General features: G+C 38.3%; 1 protein-coding gene and 1 pseudogene across 1 annotated transcript; both read right to left on the bottom strand.

The window, feature by feature from the left end:
- Positions 1-3,164: 3,164 nt before the first annotated feature.
- On the bottom strand, positions 3,165-3,952 carry LOC103513727 (annotated as a pseudogene).
- Positions 3,953-6,387: 2,435 nt separating this feature from the next.
- Positions 6,388-19,883, bottom strand: LOC103513726 (calmodulin-A-like). The gene is made up of 2 exons (XM_008478575.3): positions 19,656-19,883; positions 6,388-6,821 (listed from the first exon to the last, which is right to left on the bottom strand). Exons 1-2 carry the CDS (start codon positions 19,881-19,883, stop codon positions 6,600-6,602), a joined length of 450 nt encoding a protein of 149 aa, XP_008476797.1. The 3' UTR covers positions 6,388-6,599.
- Between the last annotated feature and the right edge of the window lie 2,398 nt (positions 19,884-22,281).

Here is a 22,281-nt window from a genome sequence, read left to right as displayed (position 1 = left end):
CAGCAACCATCTCAACCAAACGTTTTGTGTTACATCCTTGTCACATTTGTGAACTACATACCTAATTTCAAGTCTCTAGCTCTTACCGTTATCGAGATATTTTGTTTACAGACAGACGGACACACAGACAGACACACACACAATGATGCTTATTTGAGTGTTCTTTTACCCTAACCTTTACAATATCTCTAACCGTTTTGTCGCTATAGCTGAAAACCGCCAAAAAACGCCGGTCAAAAACTGCAAAAAAGCGGTCAAAATACCGCAAACCCTAGCACCCATCTCGACCAAACAGTTGCATCCTTGTCACATTTGTGAACTACATACCAAATTTCAAGTCTCTAGCTCATGTCGTTCCCAATATATTGTTAAATTACACCGAAAACCGCCAAAAAGCCGTAAAATGCCGCCAAGCGTTGCACCGATCTTAACCAAAAGTTTCGTGTCGCAACCTTGTCACATTTGACAGCTGCATGCCAAATTTCAAGTCTCTAGCTCTTACCGTTCTCGAGATATTTTGTTTACAGACAGACTGACGGACAGACAGACAGACTGACGGACAGACAGACACACGGACCAATGGCTGAAACTTTGGATTTATGCTCTAGGGACCTCAAAACGTGTTTTGACACTGAAAACTGACCATCGAAAATTTGACCCGATTACATTACTTTCCTTCCTATAGGATAAGGAAAAAAAAAAAAAATGTGACCTAGGAAATATAGCCACAATGGAACGGTAAAGTAAGATCAGAAAATGTCCATCTCAGCCGGTATTTGAACACAGCACTTCTAGGCCGACAATACTGACAGCTAGTGCCACAAAGGTTGACATCTAGCGCCTAGGAGGTATCTAGGTAATTAAATAATATCTAATATCTATGTACATATCTCATTTTAAAAATAATGGAAAAAATAAAATCTTATTTTTTTTTTTTTTTTTTTTTTTTCCTTTAAAGCGCTTTAACTCTACGGGCAGTAGGTCGTTCGCGCTGAGGAATCTGATTGGTTAGTTATTCCTGATACAAAATCAAATAAAATTCCTTAATCCAATTAGAATATTTTCAAGTGGAGCCCTGGACATAAGCCTATCATCCTATCAAATGAATTAATATAGGCAGTTTTGGGTATGCATAAAAATTGAAAACAAAGGAACCTGAAACTAGAATATCCAAGAGAAATGCTTCTTTAAAAACGTAGAAAACATACTTACCTACATGCTGAGTAGAAAGAAGAAATAAGACATAATTAACAAACACTATACCTACTGGTGAAAGTACACTCTTATTTACACAAATATTCTGGCCATCCAAGCAGAAGCGTTTACTGAAAACAGGTGCTTCACACAAGGTATTACCTCAACGCAAAAGGTATTACTCCACCAGACAACACATTCACGCCAGCTTACACCCGAAATAGAAAAACAACTGAAACCATACACCTTCTGCAGAAGAAACAATAAAAAGGGGTGAAAAAGTACGGCGATAAAAACCCACAAACACACACACTCATAAAACAATACACTTAACAGTTGTAATATATGAAACAATTGTATAGAACAATTGTAACAACACTTGAAATGTTTCTCGAAGTACAATAACAGTTGAACAATAACGGTAACAATGGAAAACAATGTTGTAAACTGAACATGTTTGTAATTCCAAACAATGTAATGCATCCAGACACGAAATATGCGACACGTAACAACCTTCGGCTTAGTTACTGACGATCAAAGCCTTTGACAAGGGTGAACAACACCCTTCAGGGGCATTTTTCTGTCTGAATCTAATGAATCCATCGAATCCAGATTCACTTGGATAAAAATCTGGTGTGAACATCACACGACTTTCTATTACATTTACGAAAGTCCAAGTCCAAAAAATTTGATTTTCAAATCCGATAGGATAGGCATGTGGATTAAAATAAAAAATTAAAACCTTGTTGACAAGGTTTTACAAACCCTTTGAAAAGGCTGCAGAGAAAAGGTTATCTACAGATGATTAGCGAGAAGCTTGTTTACAGATGTTTAGAATCAAAGTTACAATTTCTTGACCCCGCCGGGAATCGAACCCGGGTCTCCCGCGTGCAAGGCGAGTGCAGTGACCACTACGCCATGGGAGCTGACTTAGGCTACGAATGTTGATTCTATGGAATTTTGTTGTGCGAATGTTGCTTTTAAGGACGCAACAAGAGATCGACAAATATTTGCAAGTTGGAAATTCCTTTCCTTGGTTGTGGTTGGGGAATCGATCAGGTGCCCTTTCCACTTACCAAATCAAACGCTTACCTACCCTCAGTAAGTCCTTCGTTTTTTCCAGTGTAATAGTCCCAAACAAAAATGGACGCGGCACACAAGGGATCAAGAAGAGACCGCCAAAAAAAAAGTCCTTTGAAATTTTGAAAGTTAATTCAATTGGATTAACTTAACCTCAACTCATTGTGACCTCGGGACTTAAACACTCTGATTTCGAATTCCAAGTTCCAAGGCAGCTTGGTCCTGGTACGACCTACAAACACTTCAACTTTCGCTCCTCTCTTAACATCCTAATTCTCGCTCTAACTTTTGAAATTAAACGAATACGACAATTTCTGGAGAGAGACAGAGGGGAAGATGGAATTATGGGTGCAAACTTTATTCTAACTTTCATCCCCTCCCAGCACCCCTCCCCTTCTTGTACCCCTCTCAACACCCTTTCTTCCTACCCAAACCACACCCGGATGGTGAGTTGGGGTGGTGATGATAGGTTGGGGTGGTGGGGTTGGGGTGGGGAGTGAGTTAAAGCAATTATTGCTTAACTTTTTAAGCTGGAGAGACAGGGGTGTACCCTTGTATTTACATAAGCGGGAGAATAATTTGACGATTGTGGTTTCTCTCCGGCATTTCGATTTATTGTGGTGAAGCTGCTGAGAACCTCCTGAAGTCTGATATTTTCTGATGAAAGGTTGATGTCTGATATTTTCTGATGAAAGGTTGATGTCTGATATTTTCTGATGAAAGGTTGATGTCTGGTATTCTCTTTTAAAATTTCAATTTATTGTCTTTCTTGATCTTTTCTGTTAGAATGTTAATCTCTGGAGTTTTTCAGTCAAAATTTTATTATCAGTCTGATCTTTTCTGATAACAATTAAAATGTTTACATTTTAGAAACTTTTGCAATATTATATCTATGAGCTAACGTTTTCTTGTTTTTGTAAATTTTTAATATGTTCAGTAAATTTATTCTTTGGAATATCTATACTGTAATGTCCCAAAGGTAATGTATCAGTAGTATTTTTAACTAATATAGCTTGTCGTCGAATGCACTAAGTGTCTTTTTGTTTTGTTTACAAGTATATACATTATGCTTTTCAGTTTGAATAATATTTTGTGCTACATACTTATCTTGATTTGTAAACAAACAGCTGTTAAAGTCATCAAAACACAACACTTTTTGTACAATAGGTTTTCTGATCCCTTTAGCCTTTTATGTTCTTGTTGACTATTATATTCTTTGTGTGAACAATTTCGATCTGAGTCCAAGAAATTCTGACATTATTTTTCCATTCATTTCATCTTTTAATTTACCAGGTACTTTTTTGTTCACTAGAGGAATATCGTAGATAATTTGGGGATCGTATTCAGATGTATCATAGTGGTGTATATCCGCTTTAATATCCTTGTAAATATCATCTGTTTTTATTTCAATAATAAACGAGTCGGTGTCTGTGTACATCAACTTGGCTTTGTCCCCATATTTATTTTTAATGACGTCATAATAAAACTCATACATTAACATCTTTGAAATATCTAGAATTGACATTCCAGGAAAACTGGTTGATTGAATTTAATATTATTTTTCTGTATGTGTACAGCAACCAAATTCTCGGTAAATAATTGTCCGACTTTGAAAGTTGGGTCGAGCAATAAGCTTTTCAATTTGAACAGTCGTAGTACACATTTTTATATCGCTAAACTTACGGACATTCATCATCGTGCGACCATACTATACACTGAGTTATTTAGAAGTTTGCAGTAGTCTTTTTCAAAAGCGTTGGTTGCTTGAGTACGTTGGTTTGTATTGTAATCAATATATGGCTTCAACCAAGCTGGTTGATCAAATTGAATGGCTCGATGTATTTTCACAATTTTCATTCCTAATCGTACATATGTAAGTTTTCAATGCTCTGTAATGAACAATGTATTTTTCCTTGTCATACAATGTAGTAAAAAGTTTAGTTAATTTTTCGCCATTCATGCTATTTTCTGGGGCCAATGGTAAATCTGAATGTAAATCATGCAATTCTTTGGGATATTGCAAGTCAACTTCAAGAATAGGTCCTTTTGCTGAATCATCTGGAATATTTAAAATATCAATTTGATCTGTATTTTTAATCCACCTGAAACCACCCACCGGTAAATACTGACTCATAGCCCAGCCGTACAGGTTATTGCTGTCCACAACTCCACATATAATAAATATGACGAATCCTCCGTGGTTGAGAGGGTTTCTAGACTTGCACTTTGGAGGTCTCGGGTTCAATTCCTGTCAGGGTCGAAATCTAGAGCCTGTACAGCTCTGCTTGCTATTCGAGGTGCATTCATCCTTGTGAAGAAAATAGCGTTTCTAGGTACGGCTTATCTCCTCCATCCACCAATCCGTTAAAGGCTGAAATTCCCACATAACACCCGAGACCACATTTTAAGGTAAAAGTCAATCTAATTGGATATGAGAGTCAGGAATCTGATTGGTTAGTTATTCCCGATACAAAATCAAATAAAATTCCTTAATCCAATTAGAATATTTTCAAGTGGAGCCTTGGACATAAGCCTATCAAATTAATTTTTCTGATAGTAGTGAGAACAGCAGTTTTGGTTATGTATGCAAATTGAAAATGAAGGAACCGAAAACTAGAATATCCAAGCGAAATGCTTCTATACAGTGTGTCCACTTTTAATGTGCGCCATAGGAAAAATACATGGATTTAAAATCAAGACTAGAGACCGTTCTCCCTTTATTCCCAATATAATGTTTAAGTCACCCATCCATTTATTGGCCTTTCTCGGCGTGGCTTAACAAAGGTGACGCTAAAACCGGTCTTAAATTATCGACTGAAGTTTTATCTAAAACTTTCTCGCTTTGAGTTCATAGGTCGTCGCGACAAATTGCATGATCAGAGCTCATTTGTGTGAGAAAATGTGAAAAAAATCCCCCAAAAATCAGTTTTTTGGCTTTTTGGTTTTCTGGGCAAAATTTGCATCACCACTTTCATGTTTCTGCTAAAAAGACCTTTAATTTGATATACAGGTCGAACAGGTTTGGATAAGTCCTTCTATGGGGACAGACAGACGACACCGCAGCGAATACAATAGCCCGTCCCTTATACCTTTTATTATTACTATCGTAAAAATAAAGGAGGGACGGGCTAAAAAGAGGAGGAGGAGGAGAAGAAGAAGAAGAAGAAGAAGAAGAAGAAGAAGAAGAAGAAGAGACTTTAAGGACATCCTGTATATATCTACCTAATTTCTTTTACTTTTTCATGCTCAGAGTTTCAGGCTATGTTCTCCATGTAGAAATAATAATTTTAGTCACTGCTCAATACAGTGTGTTTCTAAGGTCCAAGGCAAAAAAAAACTTCCTTAGGTTGTCGAAAAGTAAGAGATGTCACGTCACGTCTTATTTACTAGTGGAGCAATACCTATGCAGATATCTCTATGGAGTTAAATAAATATTAGCATGTACCAACTAACCTGCCTCCGTGGCGTAGTGGTCAAGACGCTCGCCTGGTAATCAGGAGGGCGTGGGTTCGATCCCAGCCGAGGTATGGAATTTTATCCTCATTTATTTGAGAATTTGACCACATAATAATGGAGCTCCAAGGGTTAGATGGTAGAGAACGCTTAAGGCGTTAACCTCGCCTAGTGGTTGCCTTCCACTCAAGAGTCTATTATTATTACCTATTCGTAAAAATTGTTTTAAAACAATGTCGAGTGAGCTTTCTATTTTGATTCACCCGGTAGTTATGCCCGTAGTAAACTTCGAAATGTAAGTACAGAGTATTGTAGTCAGGATATACATATAGCTACCTACTCTATATAGGTATTGTGTATTGTATACAGGCAAGTATATGAGTCTAGTACCACAGACCTGGTCTTCTTTCTTTTAGAGTTAGGTCACATTCAAATCAGTGGCGAAGTTAGAAGATCGAAGTTAAGAAAGACTTGGAGTGTGAGGCTGAATCATTTCTGAAGGGATGTCAAAGAGATTTCAAACTTCTAAAGGTGTGTCCAAACATAGTCGATCGACGAGCTAAATCTATGATATCGAAGCAGTGCCGGCGCTTCAGTCGATATCGATCGATATCGATGGACGGACGGTCTACTATGTCTAGACACACCTTAAAAATCATCTAGGTCTTCTATCAAGCTTGCCGGGAGGCGCCCAAACGTCAAGAGTTCGAAGGGCCGCCCGGCCTATATTAACACGAAATAGAGTTTGGATTAATCTAGACACATCCAAAAATCCACCTTCATTTACCCCGCGTACTTATACAAGACAACCATGGAGATTTCTCACACCCTGGAATCCCTGGATCCTAGATGGAGCATCACAAAACTTGTTCTTATCCACGGAGCATGACCTGTACAAAGTCCTCATAGCGTATATACCCCAGTCCCTCCTGATCTGCCACAGCTATCATAGCATCCACTTCCTCTTCAGTTAACTTCTCGCCTAAGTTGGTCATGACATGCCTCAACTCAGCCACGTTGATAATGCCGTCCCCGTCCTTGTCAAATACACGGAATGCCTCCAGTAACTCTTCCCCTGACTCCACGTCTTTCACCTGCGGAATAGAATGGAAATGGGGTATGACCTCTTTCGCCTGCGGAATACTCGTAGATTCAAGCCCATTCCACCTGGTTTGTGCTGTGACCACGTTCCCCTGACTCCACGTCTTTCACCTGCGGAATAGAATGGAAATGGGGTATGACCTCTTTCGCCTGCGGAATACTCGTAGATTCAAGCACATTCCACCTGGTTTGTGCTGTGACCACACTACAATGGACTAGCTATGGACCAAAAGAAATTTCAACGAACACACCAAATCTGCAACAAGATCTGCCGGTAACAGGTAGTCGAGTTTCCTACCTTTCTATTTCTATTCATACGTAGAAGCTTAAATGAACGTACCATGGTCGACCTTATGCCTATGCGGGAAACTGCAAATCCCTCAATAATTTTCGTTCGCAGGTACCTATACCTACCTACCTCTGTACTTTTATTAAACCAGGGCTAGTAACAAGATGGCAGACACAAATTACCACAATTCCTATAAACTCTACCAGTATTCACAAGGATCAGTGAGGAAATTTATCGTCAATTTTATTTACTGCCACCGGTCACCATGAAACCAACTTTCTGTTCGTCCCTCTCACAAGGACATAAATATCGATGTCCCTCTATTTATTCATGAAGTTCTGTGTCCCTATTTATAGTATTTATCATTTCGGTTCATAAATAGTATGTTACTGGACTCTACCCCTTTTACATTTTTTCTACTTTCCTTTTCATCGTAAGATTTATGAAGGACTCTGGTTTGTTAGTCACATACCTACACTGAATAAAGCTGGAGATACATATGTCTTTCAATATGAATTTCCCTGTTGTACATGGATCCGTTTATATTGTTGGGGGAAAAAAATACCAATCACCCAACCCCCAACAATATTGGACACTCCTGACCTTCTAGAGGCAATCAACATAAATGTTCCTCAATTCTCAATACTCTGCACGGGTATCTCTTCTCTTTAGACCTCCTCATGTTCGAGCAAATTATTTGCAAAACTCCCCTCTAATTAGATTTCAACAAATTAAGATCTTTTTTTCCAACCGCCTATTATTATAATTCCTTCATTCCTTGGCGATGCATCGACATGCGCAACTGATTTGTTCACTTTTAGTTTGCTAGGTCTAGATAGGGAATTATTGTAACATAGTTAGTAAATCAAATAAATAAAACCTACCCTGTATTCTGTATTATACATTTTAAGGCACCCTGTATACAAAAAGCAAACAAAAGTTCTAATTATTTTGTTCTCTGGCATTTTTCCTAAACTTTTATTTTTAATAATCAAGTTTATATTTAGGTATATAATTATTTCTTTTTTTTTATTGTCTTTTTTTTCCAAAGTTCATTTTATATCCCCGGGGAATAATGGGAGCTTCCACCATTAGTCATACATGACTTCAGCGTTCAGTGAAGTTTTCCATTGTTATTACTACAGGTATGTACCTACTTTATAGCTTTTTTTCTATATAAAACGAAGTTTTGGAACTGTCTATTATTCATATATTATGTATAGTTAGTCCTATCATTTAGAAAAAAGTATGCTGGGCTGGGACACATGTAGGTAGGTAATTTAGGTAATAGGAAGGTATTAGATTCTCGTCATTAAGTAGGTAGGTATCTATCTAGATACCTCCATAGAAGAGGTTTGAAAAATAAGTAATACAAATGAAAAAGTTGGAGTTTCTGCTATTAGGTCTATTTCGTAAGTGGATGTGACAAATAAGAGTTTCTGAAAATATTGGTGGATGTAACAACTGCTCCAAGCTACATAGAGGTTTTGCTAATATTAGTGGATGTCACAAATGCACCAAATTAATTAAAGCATTCTGGTTGGTTAGGATAAAAAAGTAAGCAGAAAACGAAAGAAATTATATAATTTGTTGGCAACATGATACTTTCGGTAAATTGATGATGCTTTTAAAAAAAGTTTGGGAGCTTTTTTCCGAAAATATTTTGACATAATAAGGAGGTAGATATGCGTAGACACAGTAGGTAAATAATAATAGGTTATATTTATTTGCTCCTCCAATCAAACTCAACTTGAAAGTCCAGTGCAGAAGAACAAAATATTGTAGCGTCTGCCATTATTTTGATCTCGATGTTCACCACTGCCTGTAATTATATGTTCTAATAGAATAACATGTACTTTGTGGTTAACTATAAGGAAAGTTTCACCCGTCAATCATTAAATCATTGCCTATAGAGTACCCAGGTCTTTGTTGTTATCTTGACCATTGTTATTTGTTATTAAACAAATTAGTTAATGAATGAGATAAGAAACTGTCGATTTCACCCGTTCAATCCCGGGATTAATGAAATGTTCGATTTTTTTTTTCTTTAATGGAATAGTATTAGTAAGGTAGGTACATATGTAACAGAAGTAACTAGAGTAAGTTACAATTATTTTCATTATTATTCTTCGACTTTGACGAAATTATGCAAGATGTAGGTAAAGGTTTACATTAGAATTCGGATTTTGGGTTTGATCTGACCTTTAAGGGTACCGTAAGTCTTCTTTCATGAAATTTTCATTTCGCAGAGGTTCTTCATCTGACTCAGAAGTTCTGAGAGAGTAATACAGGTTACTAAACCAAGTAGAAAGTTCCCCCTAACCTGACAGAGTTATCATGACGAAGTTGACGAACGTCAGCGAGAACCGCAACACGTTGATCATGAAACCCAAATCTAGCCGCACCAAGCCGCACATGAACCGCAAGTGTCCAGGCATCTGCGCCTGACGTAGCGTCATCAAGAGACATCGTCTGGTGTCAGGGGAACAGCGATACCACTCACTAGCGATCAGCGATTGCACTACACGACGATTGCAGTCATCTAACTTCTCCGATTCCAGAGTAAGATGAAGGTAGCCCACATTAATGAATATAAACTCAATGAGTATCGTGACCCGTTGAGTGATGGGTAGATGCTCCATGTAGGCAATCTGATATACGGATAAGATGGTCATGAGGAGGGTAGGACAAATCCCAAACACATCAAGGAGAGAGGCGATGAACTTCTGATACTGGAAACATACGAGAGGAACATGTTGGGGAATTATAGGTATTCTTTACGGTTCATTCAATTTTGTTTTGATGAATATTAATTGGCGAAATGGATTTTTAATTTTGTATCCTAAAACAAAGCGCACAGTTTAAACAATCTCCAGCAAATATAATGAACTTCATTCTCTCATTCTTGGCGTTTTCATTATTATGAGCGTAACATGTTTTTATACTGGGATTTCAGTTTTGTTGACTGCAGCTCGGTAAGACATCCTCCTTTATATGTGGCTAAAGGGCGGGGCGTTATGACCGGCACTCACGCTGATACCGTGGCCTCACAGACCTGGTTCTGTCAGGCAGTCGGAATGTGTGTGGCGGAAAAGCAGACTTAGGTTTAGATTTTGTTTGTGCGTGAGTTGCAGACGAACTGAGCGTGAGTTTGTGGCCTTAAACAGCTAGCGGCTAGCTGTTTGCCTATAAACAGGAAGAAGAACAGCTAACCCCCTAATAACTAGCCTTAGCTGGCAGTTTTTCAAAGGGTTCTACCTAGCGCTTACGAGGCAGACGCGCTACTCTCCGAGGTAACTAGGCTGGCTCAGCTAAAACTAAAGCCACTACAACAACAACACGCGTAGAAAAAAAATCGTACAGTATTTTCTGACCGTGGAGTAAAAAGTGTAGAGTGTGGATTCGTTTGTGGAACCGACGGTTGTGTATTCACATTAAACTGGGCGGATTGGTTTGTGAAACAGACCACTGCCTATACACATTAAATTGGGTTTACAGTGGAAGGCTTATGGAATGTTTTAAGTTACAAGAGATGGGGTGTCTGTCTGTTAAAACAGGTTTATCTATTTATTTTATTAGGTACCTCCATGTTTTTCATCACCTCTTTTATGCTCCCCATTTTTCCTTTATAAAAGTAATATTTTAAGTTTAACTCAACAATCTGATTGGCCGATAACTGTTTTATGTCCGATCTTACCATACAGAGTTTTCAGTTATTCCAGCATTGAAATACTTTCCTGTGCAAATCGAATGGGTGACGCCAAAGAAAAGCCTTGACACTGTGTTAACCTCAGTGGTAAGATCGGCAATTAATCTCTTATCAGCCGGCCAGATTGCTTCATTCAATCGATTTAACCCCAAAGTGTGGGCCAATATGAGACCCTCTGTAGCAGCCAGCATTGGTTGAACACCCTGCTGGTCTACAGGTCAACAAACATGGACCTTAAACCTAGTCCTGAAATATCTCATGCTTCCTCTTTTTCTCTCCTGTCAAGGAGCTCGGTGTAGGTGTATGGCGTGCACAAAACTCCACTTTATTTCCTGTTGAATTGTCTCGTTTTATTTTACTTTTTGAGTTTAACGTTATGTTTACCACCGGAGATGGTAATTTGCTTTAAGTTTGTTTTATATGATTTCTTACAACCCCATTCTAGTGTCGCAAAATATTTTGACAAGTGCAAAGTATGAAGTTACTTTCAGGGCAACCTCAACTGCTCAGTTGGAGTCTGTATGATTATATCTTTATGTCTGAATAATTATTTATTGATTATCGAATACTCAATTGAAAAAGAGGGTGAAATCCCGTAACTTTCTTTAGCTAAAATTCTCAAGTTTTAGTAATCTATGCAGATTGAAAAATTCGCTGCTGCGGATGGGTATATCTCCTTGAAGTGGCCATCTACTTAAGTGAGTAACATGATCTAAAAATTTGTTATGTGAGTTATGAAAGGTAAAATTGGACCACGGCAGCCGGGATCATGATGCCCTTCCTTAGAACAAGGTAAACCGAGAGAGTTGCTGGAGTTTTCAATACAATCAGTTTATCCCTCAGTTATTGAAAACTCCCCAATCCCTAAAGCTCCTTTATCCCTCAGTTATTGAAAACTCCCCAGAACAAGGAAAACCCGAGATAAAACACGAGTTGTGTACCTTTGACATGTTTGGCAACGTAGCCTACTTTTGTAATGACTCCTTGCTGCCATATCCATCTGGATAACGTATAGTCCTGAAATATCTCATGCTTCCTCTTTTTCTCTCCTGTCAAAGAGCTCGGTGTAGGTGTATGGCGTGCACAAAACTCCACTTTATTTCCTGTTGAATTGTCTCGTTTTATTTTACTTTTTGAGTTTAACGTTATGTTTACCACCGGAGATGGTAATTTGCTTTAAGTTTGTTTTATATGATTTCTTACAACCCCATTCTAGTGTCGCAAAATATTTTGACAAGTGCAAAGTATGAAGTTACTTTCAGGGCAACCTCAACTGCTCAGTTGGAGTCTGTATGATTATATCTTTATGTCTGAATAATTATTTATTGATTATCGAATACTCAATTGAAAAAGAGGGTGAAATCCCGTAACTTTCTTTAGCTAAAATTCTCAAGTTTTAGTAATCTATGCAGATTGAAAAATTCGCTGCTGCGGATGGGTATATCTCCTTGAAGTGGCCATCTACTTAAGTGAGTAACATGATCTAAAAATTTGTTATGTGAGTTATGAAAGGTAAAATTGGATTGTGCCTTGTTGACACAAAATAGGGCTACGCTATCAATAGAACGAGTTCATGGCAAAGCCGCTGGTCGAATGCGGAATCACAATGTGCAACTAATAGAGTTTTGATTGATTATACCTATCAAATCTTATCATTAATAAATATTACTTGTCTGAGTGTTAAGGTTATGTGCACTCAGAGAGTTAAGGAGCCTATAACAAATACTAAATATGATAACTTGATATTAGAGTTGTAATAAATACTGGGTTACTATACGTTATCCATTTGAATATGGCAGCAAGGAGTCATCGACCCAAAATGAAAGAACCAATCAGAATGCGAGAATTCCTTGCATTGTTGCAATTAAGGTAAAGGTCTATTTTTATAAACTCTCTCTTTTAAAAAGCAGAGGTAGCTTCGATCTGTAACCTTTTTTTTTTTTTTTTTGAGGGTCAAGTCCAAGAGGTTGAATTCTAGAACAGGTAAAGATGGTATCTATTTTTAGTACTCGCATCGGGTACTTATTATGCAATTTGGTATGTTTGTGATCATTCATTATCATTATCATTACCTATCTGGATTTAGTAGACATCGTGTTGTTCTAATTTCAGTTTTTTAGTAATTAATTATTTTATTTCTATAGTTTTATTTTCAATCAACATAAACATTTATTTACCTATTTATACATATTTTTTTTTCTTTTATTACAAAAGTGTTTTTGTTTTCTGTGTTTTCATTTCTTTCCATTTATTGTGTTTCATCGTACATTTTACCATTAAAGAAGAATATGTCGGCTAAAAAAGTGACTTTAAAAAGTCAGTCGCGAGAAATTGTAGAAAATGTACGAGATTACTTTCAAAGCCAATGTGCAACAGTAAGAGAATCTGTAGATCTTACTCATCAAGCAACAAAAGTGCCTGCAAGAACGATCTATCGTATAAAAAAGGAAGAAATCATCTTTTCGTTACTTTTTTTTTGGAATACATAAATCATTACGAATACTGAATACCATCGGCATAAAAAAAAAGTATCATTGTGGGAGGAAGCACTGTGCAATGTACCTTCCTCCTTTAAAGATATTCTACCGTTGAACCTTTGACACGTTTGGCAACGTAGCCTACTTTTTAGATGAATCCTTGCTGCCATATTCAAATGGATGAACCATAGACATATTGTTCGAGAGTTATTGTGATGTAAAGAAAATATTCCCTTCTAGAACTTCCTTTCACTGTGTTCGAAAATTGTATGAGTGCCGGGAAAATAGGTGAATATGCAATGCGCACAACATAACGCAATAAATTCTCCCCCTTGCATAATACAACCTGGTATCACATTTTGATTGGATGTGGCCACTGGCCAGCCTACATAGCTTGGAAGAGCTTCTCCCTTGATCGGATAAACTACGGGCTAAAAAATTCCCGGAGGGACGGACCCAGCTTGTTTTGTGTCTTTGAGACCGCGATCTGTCAGACGTTCTGAGCTTGAATGGCGGGCATTATGATATGACGTGTTCTCTAGAATAATCAAACACTGTGATCATAAACTATTTCCATTTCTCTAATATTTTGTCAAAGCATGCCTCTGATACATGATACATAGTATGTGACCAGTGACCACACCAACTGAATAGACTATAATATGGATGAATAGCTATTTCCCTAGATAATAGAATTACTTGGGCCCTTCACACCAAAAGGGCAAGTGCTCAATGAATGGGTATCAGCTGAGCGTAGTGAAAGGGATGAGGAAAATCCAATAGACTGCTTTGCGCAATCTTGACCTAGCACAATACGGACCCTTTCACACCTAGGGGACACCACGAGGTCAGCTGATTTCGCCGGTAGAGTTTTGAGCAAGACTTGAAATATTACTTATATACTGAGAAATAGGCTGGTCCAGACTCCATCTCGTGTTTGTGTCGGAACAGTTTCTGTCGTGCGTGGCCTCTCCCGTTATCCAGCTCGCCGTGTGTGAGAACCCCGAGCAGTGTGGACTTGCCCGCGTCTACGTTACCCACCACAGCAACTCTGGGAAGAATTAATAAAATTGTACTTGTGAGAAACAAATAGAAAAAACTTTTTTTAACATTAAATGATTAAGTACAGTTAATAAATAGGAAATCTATCGAATACATAGGTATCATCTTTTTATTCTAGGAATGCTGCTACTGGTCACCACTCATGTAAATTCCCTACTTAAAAGAAGAAAAAAGGCTCTCTAGTGACATGACTAAGTACTCCACAAACTACATACAAACGGAACTTTTTTCAATCTAATGGGAATTGAATCCAAGACCTCTGGTATACAAGCTCCTTGTAGATATTATATTAAATTTATACTGTCAGCTAAGAGCCTGTTCCCACTTATTGTTTGGGAAAAATTGTGTAAATGTAATTTCTTTGTGTTATTATGTCACAACTTTGGTGCTCACTGCAGCATTGTAGGATTTTTCCCAATAAGTATCTCAATAATCCTAACAACCAATGTTTACCTACCATGCTGGCACCGGTCGCTATGCGCATTTACATGTCATAGCTACTCATTTTCCTCACGAGGCTGAGTGGACCCCGCAACAGCCAGTCACGGGATCAATCATTTGCATGATACAAATTTCTTGACCCCGCCGGGAATCGAACCCGGATCTCCCGCGTGCAAGGCGAGTGCAGTGACCACTACACCATGGGAGCTGACTAAAGAAGTATTATTATTATGATTATTATTATTATTATTATTATTATTATTATTATTATTATTATTATTATTATTATTATTATTATTATTATTATTATTATTATTATTATTATTATTATTATTATTATTATTATTATTATTATTATTATTATTATTATTATTATTATTATTATTTTATAAATAAATGGTCGATTCCTATGTAAAAAGTTGGGAAAAATCGAAATCTGAGGTCAACTCTCCGAAAAAATAACTGTAAGAGGTCGAAAATTCAATTTTTATTTACCGTTCTAATAAAAGAGTTAAAATATGTGTGACGTCAGACTTTACGCAGTTGTTTTTTTCGTCCGTTAGGTAGCGCCACTATGCAAGCGCGCTAGCGGAGGAGCAGAAAGAACTGCGCAGAAATGTATGCGCACAAACACATTAATGCGTTGCCTGCGAGGGAACTTTGCTCGGGACATTTGATGTGACGTCATCGCCTATACGGGAGCGTATGCCGTGACGTCAAAGTTCACGATTTACCGGTATTTTTTAAATCGATTTACCTCGGGATCTAGAAGTCGTAGAAGAAAAAGAAAAATTCCGTTGGTCCTCATTTTTCCTGCTCTATTTCCTGACTATTTTCCTGACTTTGAAACATCACCCAAGTAAGCGCAAGTGATCTATTGTTCATTGAAGCACTAGTTCTATACTGACAAACAGTATATGAATCAGAAGCAGACGTGAAAGGGTGTGCAAATTTTCATCTCTCTCTCTCTCTCTCTCTCTCTCTCTCTCTCTCCTCTTCTATGCCTGTACCCATAAAGTAAAAGTTTTTGTATTGATTTTCAGTAGGTTCGTAGATAGGTCTACACAAATTACTCCTAGACCGAGGCGTTCTCGGAACGCCTATGGCTTTCTCCTGTCCTTCATAATTATCTCTTCGCTTTTTTCCCGAGTAAGTTCAATTGTTCACTGAAGCACTAGTTCTATACCTACTGACAAACAGTATGAATCAGAAGAAGAAGTGAAAGGGTGTGCAAATTTTCATCTCTCTCTCTCTCTCTCTCTCCTCTTCTATGCCTGTACCCATAAAGTAAAAGTTTTTTTATTGATTTTCAGTAGGTTCGTAGTTAGGTCTACACAAATTACACCTATACCGAGTCCCATGTCTTATAGGTACCTTACATGATCATTAGTAATGTCATTACTAATGATGGAATTCCGGATTTTCTGATTATTCATCATCATTACTTGGAAATAATGACATTACTAATGATTGTGTAAGGTACCTATTATACACCTGTAGATACATTGGTTTCCCTATAACGAACACCGGATTATTTTCTCTCTAGTCTAGGAATCGATCCATTGACCTCCAGATTCTAAGTCCACCACGCTAACCGTACCACTGAGAATATGATTTTCAAATGTTAGTTACCCTTTGAGTGCTCTTTTAGATTATTCGGTCATACCTGGATTTCTTATTTATTATTATTATTTTTCAAGAGGTTTGATTAGAGGAAACTGTAATCGTTGAGATCTTATCGTCTCGAAAGCGAAGAGAGAAGGAAGACAGGGAAGGAGAGAGCCTGAAATTCCGAGAACGAACCTTATATAGGTATCTGTTTATGATAAAGTTCGCTTCGGTCGGGAATCGAACACGCGATCTATCGTTCTAATCTCCAAGCTAACTAGGCTGAAAGAAAGAAGAAGCCTAAGAAGAAGACGAAGAATAAGAAGACGAAGAAGAAGAAGACGAAGAAGCAGAAGAAGAAGAAGCTTAAGAAGAAGAAGAAGAAGCCTAAGAAGAAGAAGCCTAAGAAGAAGAAGAAGCCTAAGAAGAAGAAGAAGCCTAAGAAGAAGAAGAAGAAGAAGAAGAAGAAGAAGAAGAAGAAGAAGCAGAAGAAGAAGAAGACGACAACAGAGGTTGAGAATCTCAAAACTACCATATCCGACATGGAGGAGAAAGTACAATACCAGAGTGAAGAGAGGCTGAGAGACATCTGTGAATTGCTAGAAGCTTGCCAAACCAAGGTAAATGTTATAAATATTACTCAGAGTATTTCTGGAGGATCTTAAACATGGAGCAGACCAATGTCTTCCTGTGGGACTATAAATAGGGATCAGAGCAGCCAAACTCTAACCAGCCTGTTTAGCTGGAGGTTACAAGAGTTTTATCACATGCTTCATAGGATAAGCACAGGTCCATGATGGTTGACTGCGGTTTAGGACGGGACAAATAATCTTGGCTAGATACCATCAACCCCTCTCGGTGCAGCTACACCGCTACAAAAACAAATATTACTCAGCAACCTCTGTGCCCGAGTGGTTATTACACTAGACTTGTATTCCTATTTTTTCTCAAGATTGCTTTACATGTCGCTTGTGGCGTAAATAGGTTGAAATTGCCAATTTTATTATCTCATTTCTCACAATATTCGCATTGTAATAAACACTTGAAGAAACTGGAAAATAAAAAAGATCTTGAAATTCAAAGGTTCTAAGGGGTCCGAAAACGAGTCCCCGAATTCCCTGTAAGAACACATATTCTAATTTTACCGACTTTAGACATATTGTTCGAGAGTTATTGTTATTGTGATGTAAAATATTCCCTTCTAGAACTTCCTTTCACTGTGTTCAAAAATTGTATGAGTGCCGGGAAAATAGGTGAATATGCAATGCGCACAACATAACGTAATTCTCCTCCATGTATGATACAACCTGGTATCACATTGTGATTGGATGTGGCCAGCCTACATAGCTTGGAAGAGCTTCTCCCTTGTAAGTGCTAGGTCATGGGTTCGATTCCCGAGGGGGACGGACTTTTCCCGATACAGATTAGATTTTCTCTCGGAACTCCTGGCTTTCTCCTATCTTGATGTCCTTTTCTCTTCGATTTCTGGACGATAACACCTCAATAGTTAGTGTTCCCTCTATCAAACATTAAACTTGGAAAATAATGACTCGGAACGAGAGGAAAGGGGAGGATGAAAAAAAAGAATGTACTAGGGTGAATGTACCAGTAGTGCCTCGGTGGCGTAGTGGTCAAGACGCTCGCCTGGTAAACAGGAGGGCGTGGGTTCGATCCCAGCCGAGGTATGGAATTTTATCCTCATTTATTTGAGAATTTGACCACATAATAATGGAGCTCTAAGGGTTAGGAACGTATATCCTATTTAATTTCTGATAACATTTTTTGAATATTCGTGTTGTTTTGATACTACTGTAAAAAAAAGGCGCAGATGGTAGAGAACGCTTAAGGCGTTAACCTCGCCTAGTGGTTGCCTTCCACTCAAGAGTCTATTATTATTACCTATTCGTAAAAATTGCTTTTAAAACAATGTCGAGTGAGCTTTCTATTTTGATTCACCCGGTAGTTATGCCCGTAGTAAACTTCGAAATGTACGTACAAAGTATTGTAGTCAGGATATATATGTACATATAGCTACCTACTCTATATAGGTATTGTGTATTGTTACAGGCAAGTATATGAGTCTAGTACCACAGACCTGATGGTCTTCTTTCTTTTAGAGTTAGGTCACATTCAAATCAGTGGCGAATTTAGAAGATCGAAGTTAAGAAAGACTTGGAGTGTGAGGCAGAATCGTTTCTGAAGGGATGTCAGATTTCAAACTTCTAAAGGTGTGTCCAAACATAGTCGATCGGCTGTCGATCGACGAGCTAAATCTATGATATCGAAGCAGTGCCGGCGCTTCAGTCGATATCGATCGATGTCGATGGACGGTCGCTCAACTATGTCTGGACACACCTTAAAAATCATCAACATCTAGGTCTTCTATCAGGCTTGCCGGGAGGCGCCCAAACGTCAAGAGTTCGAAGGGTCGCCCGGCCTATATTGACACGAAATAGAGTTTGGATTAATTTAGACACATCCAAAAATCCACCTTCATCTACTCCGCGTCCTTATACAAGACAACCATGGAGCTTTCTCACACCCTGGAATCCCTGGATCCTAGATGGAGCATCACGACGAATGACTTGTCGCACAAACTCCACCTCGTAGGTCTTCATCATTTCTTTTCTCAAATTTCCATATGGCTTTGTTCTGTCCCAAGTAGCTAGCTGGCTCTCAGTCCAGGAAATATTATGTCTGATGTCAGTGTAGTAAATTCTCTGCCCGACTGAGTTCTGATGTTGTCCTCCTATCATTGTAATGAACTGACTAAGCATCTCAAACTGTCCTGCGAGGGGCGTTGAGAACATCACTTCAAATAGATCTGCCGCAGCTCTGTCGAGGTGCGAAGATCTTGTGTACGATGTCACGGCCTAAACTTTTGAGAAGATACGTCCTCTTTCCCATAGAAAAGTTCATCGAAATTCACAGGACTAAAAAGTACCAAATGTAGTAAATTCTCTGCCCGACTGAGTTCTGATGTTGTCCTCCTATCATTGTAATGAACTGACTAAGCATCTCAAACTGTCCTGCGAGAGGCGTTGAGAACATCACTTCAAAAAGATCTGCCGCAGCTCTGTCGAGGTGCGAAGATCTTGTGTACGATGTCACGGCCTAAACTTTTGAGAAGATACGTCCTCTTTCCCATAAAAAGGTTCATCGAAATTCACAGGACTAAAAAGTACCAAATACCTACCGTTCATTATACGGATTTATACGTAATATCAAATACGGTTCACACCTTTTTCATCATGAGCTCCAGGAAGTGAGGGAAATCAATGATGCCCTTTCCTTCAGGATCCACCTCCCTAATCATCTCCTCCAGTTCTGCCTCGGATGGGTTTCTCCCTAGGGATCTCATCACAATGCCCAAGTGTTTGGCTGTGATGGTCCCCGAACCATCCTTGTCAAATAGAGAGAATGCCTCTCTGAAATCATTCACTTGATCTTCCGTCAGAAATGAGTCCATGACGCGAAGCGAGTATTATTGAAGTGATTAAGAACTTTCGGAGTGGGAAGTGATTGAGACTTCAAAGCGACTTGGGATATTGAAAGGTCTCTTGTCCAGTTAAAAAAGTTTAAAAAGAAAAAGACACGAAACAGAAAGATATTTGAGTAATAAAATAACGAGATTTTACAACTGTGCAGTAAAACTTGGTAAAATACGACAGTATAGTTGGCTAATATCTTCTCCTAGAACCTAGACTCTTGGAGTCTTGGACTGGAGTCAAACCTACCTAAAAAGAGTAAAGCTGTGTACCTGTACACAGACACTCGACGACCGTGAATCGATGACTGAAACCGTCCACACTGCCTCGACAACATAAATTCACCTCGTCGACCGACCATCGCGTCGCGTCGACTTTGTGTGGACACAGCTGAAGATGTCACCGAAAGAAAGAAGATCAATCTCATACACCTAGCTACTCTTGTGGAAATCTGTTGAAGGTTTAGCGAAATGGAAGGTACATTGTCTTAAATCTACATTCAATACTAGCAACTTTGTGACTCGGTGCATTTGTCACATCCACTAATAAATATTGGCGACTTTGTGTGGACACAGCTGAAGATGTCACCGAAAGAAAGAAGATCAATCTCATACACCTAGCTACTCTTGTGGAAATCTGTTGAAGCTTTAGCGAAATGGAAGGTACATTGTCTTATATCTACATTCAATACTAGCAACTTTGTAACTCGGTGTATTTGTCACATCCACTAATAAATATTGGTATTAGTGGAAATTATCATTTGCCTGCGCTCAGATTTAAGACAGTCCTGCACTGGACACAGAAAACTGGTTTCTGCTCAACAATATTGAATGTTACGACTGAAATAGGGTGACTCGAAAATACTGAAGACTCTTCTGCACGCTGAGCCGAAAGACTCACGAATGCCATGAGTCATGACCAACAAACTCAGTATGTTTTAGGTAGGTAATGACCGGCATCATAATCAAAGTTTAAATTCGGTTTAAGATTAACTCTTGGAAGAAGCAATCTAATTGGTTGCTTTCAAATTTTTTAACCAAACAGATTATTTTCAAGATTTAAACTTGAACCAAGTTAAAACTCCGATTGTGGCCCCTAACCCTAAATGGTGTTCTGTTAAAATACTAGTCGGAATGAATTTAGTAGGTACTTATTAAGCTCAAAATGTTACAGGTCGCCTGTGAGGTTTTGTAAAGAAAATTTTACGATATCTACTAAGAAGTTCAAGTTTTGGATCACCTTATACTCCTTAACCTTTTATGCCTTGATCTTTCTTCTTCTTCTTTCTCTTCTTCTTCTTCTTCTTCTTCTTGTTGTTTTGCCACTGTATTACTCCAATATATTGCATCCACAGCATATGGGCTTGGACGTTTAACAACTTCTGCCTTATACTGGAGGAGGGGGAGGAGGAGGAGAGGAGGAAGAAGAAGGAGGAGGGCAGGTCACTCCGTAAAGATTTATGACTTAGGGCTTGTGTGCCTATGCTGTATAACGTAGAGACTTTATAAGATAACATACACCTATACTTTTATGCTTCATAGGTATCTACCCGTATATCTATAATTTTATTACTAATGATGGAATTCCGGATTTTCTGATTATTCATCATCATTACTTGGAAATAATGACATTACTAATGATTGTGTAAGGTACCTATTACATATATTATACACCTGTAGATACATTGGTTTCCCTGTAACCAACACCGGATTATTTTCTCTCTAGTCTTGGAGTCGATCCATTGACCTCCAGATTCTAAGTCCACCACGCTAACCGTACCACTGTGTTTAACCCACCGTGTCAACATGTAGGTGTAGTGGTTAGGGCAGTTGTCTACAGATCTGGGTTCTAGAGGTTGGTAGTTCATGTCCAGGACCGAAATTCAGCCAGAGATTTTTTTTTTTTTTTGTCATGGGGTTTGGAGAGGAAACTTGGATTTTACAAAGGAAGGTTTTTTGCAGCTTTAACGAAATCCTTTAGAGAGCTATTTAAAACTGCTTCCAACTGGATTTCTATGTGAAGCAAATGACTTTCCTCCCATACTTGATAGGTAGGTATAGGTAGGTACGGAAGTAGATGGTTAGGGAGGTACTTCGGTACTTGACTAAAACTAGATCGTGACTATCGTGAGTAAGTGTTTGCTGACGATAGAAACAAGCTGGGTTATTATATTCTTAAATTATGATTGGAAGTCTCAAAGTCTGGAACCTTCAGCTATGTAATGATTTTTATTACCCAGGTACTATGTTTTCAATTAGGCCCGGGACTACCAAGGAGAACCTAGCTTTTGCGAGGCACAATACCTATGTACCTACCTAATTTGTTTAATATTTAGTTTATTATTATTCTTGATTTGATTTTTTGATTTTACTTTCATGA

The sequence above is a fragment of the Diaphorina citri genome, unplaced genomic scaffold, assembly GCF_000475195.1.
Source record: "Diaphorina citri unplaced genomic scaffold, Diaci psyllid genome assembly version 1.1 scaffold1015, whole genome shotgun sequence".
Lineage (NCBI taxonomy): Eukaryota > Metazoa > Arthropoda > Insecta > Hemiptera > Psyllidae > Diaphorina > Diaphorina citri.
The sequence above is the reverse complement of the archived record's forward strand: the minus strand, read 5'-3'. Positions and strand labels throughout refer to the sequence as shown.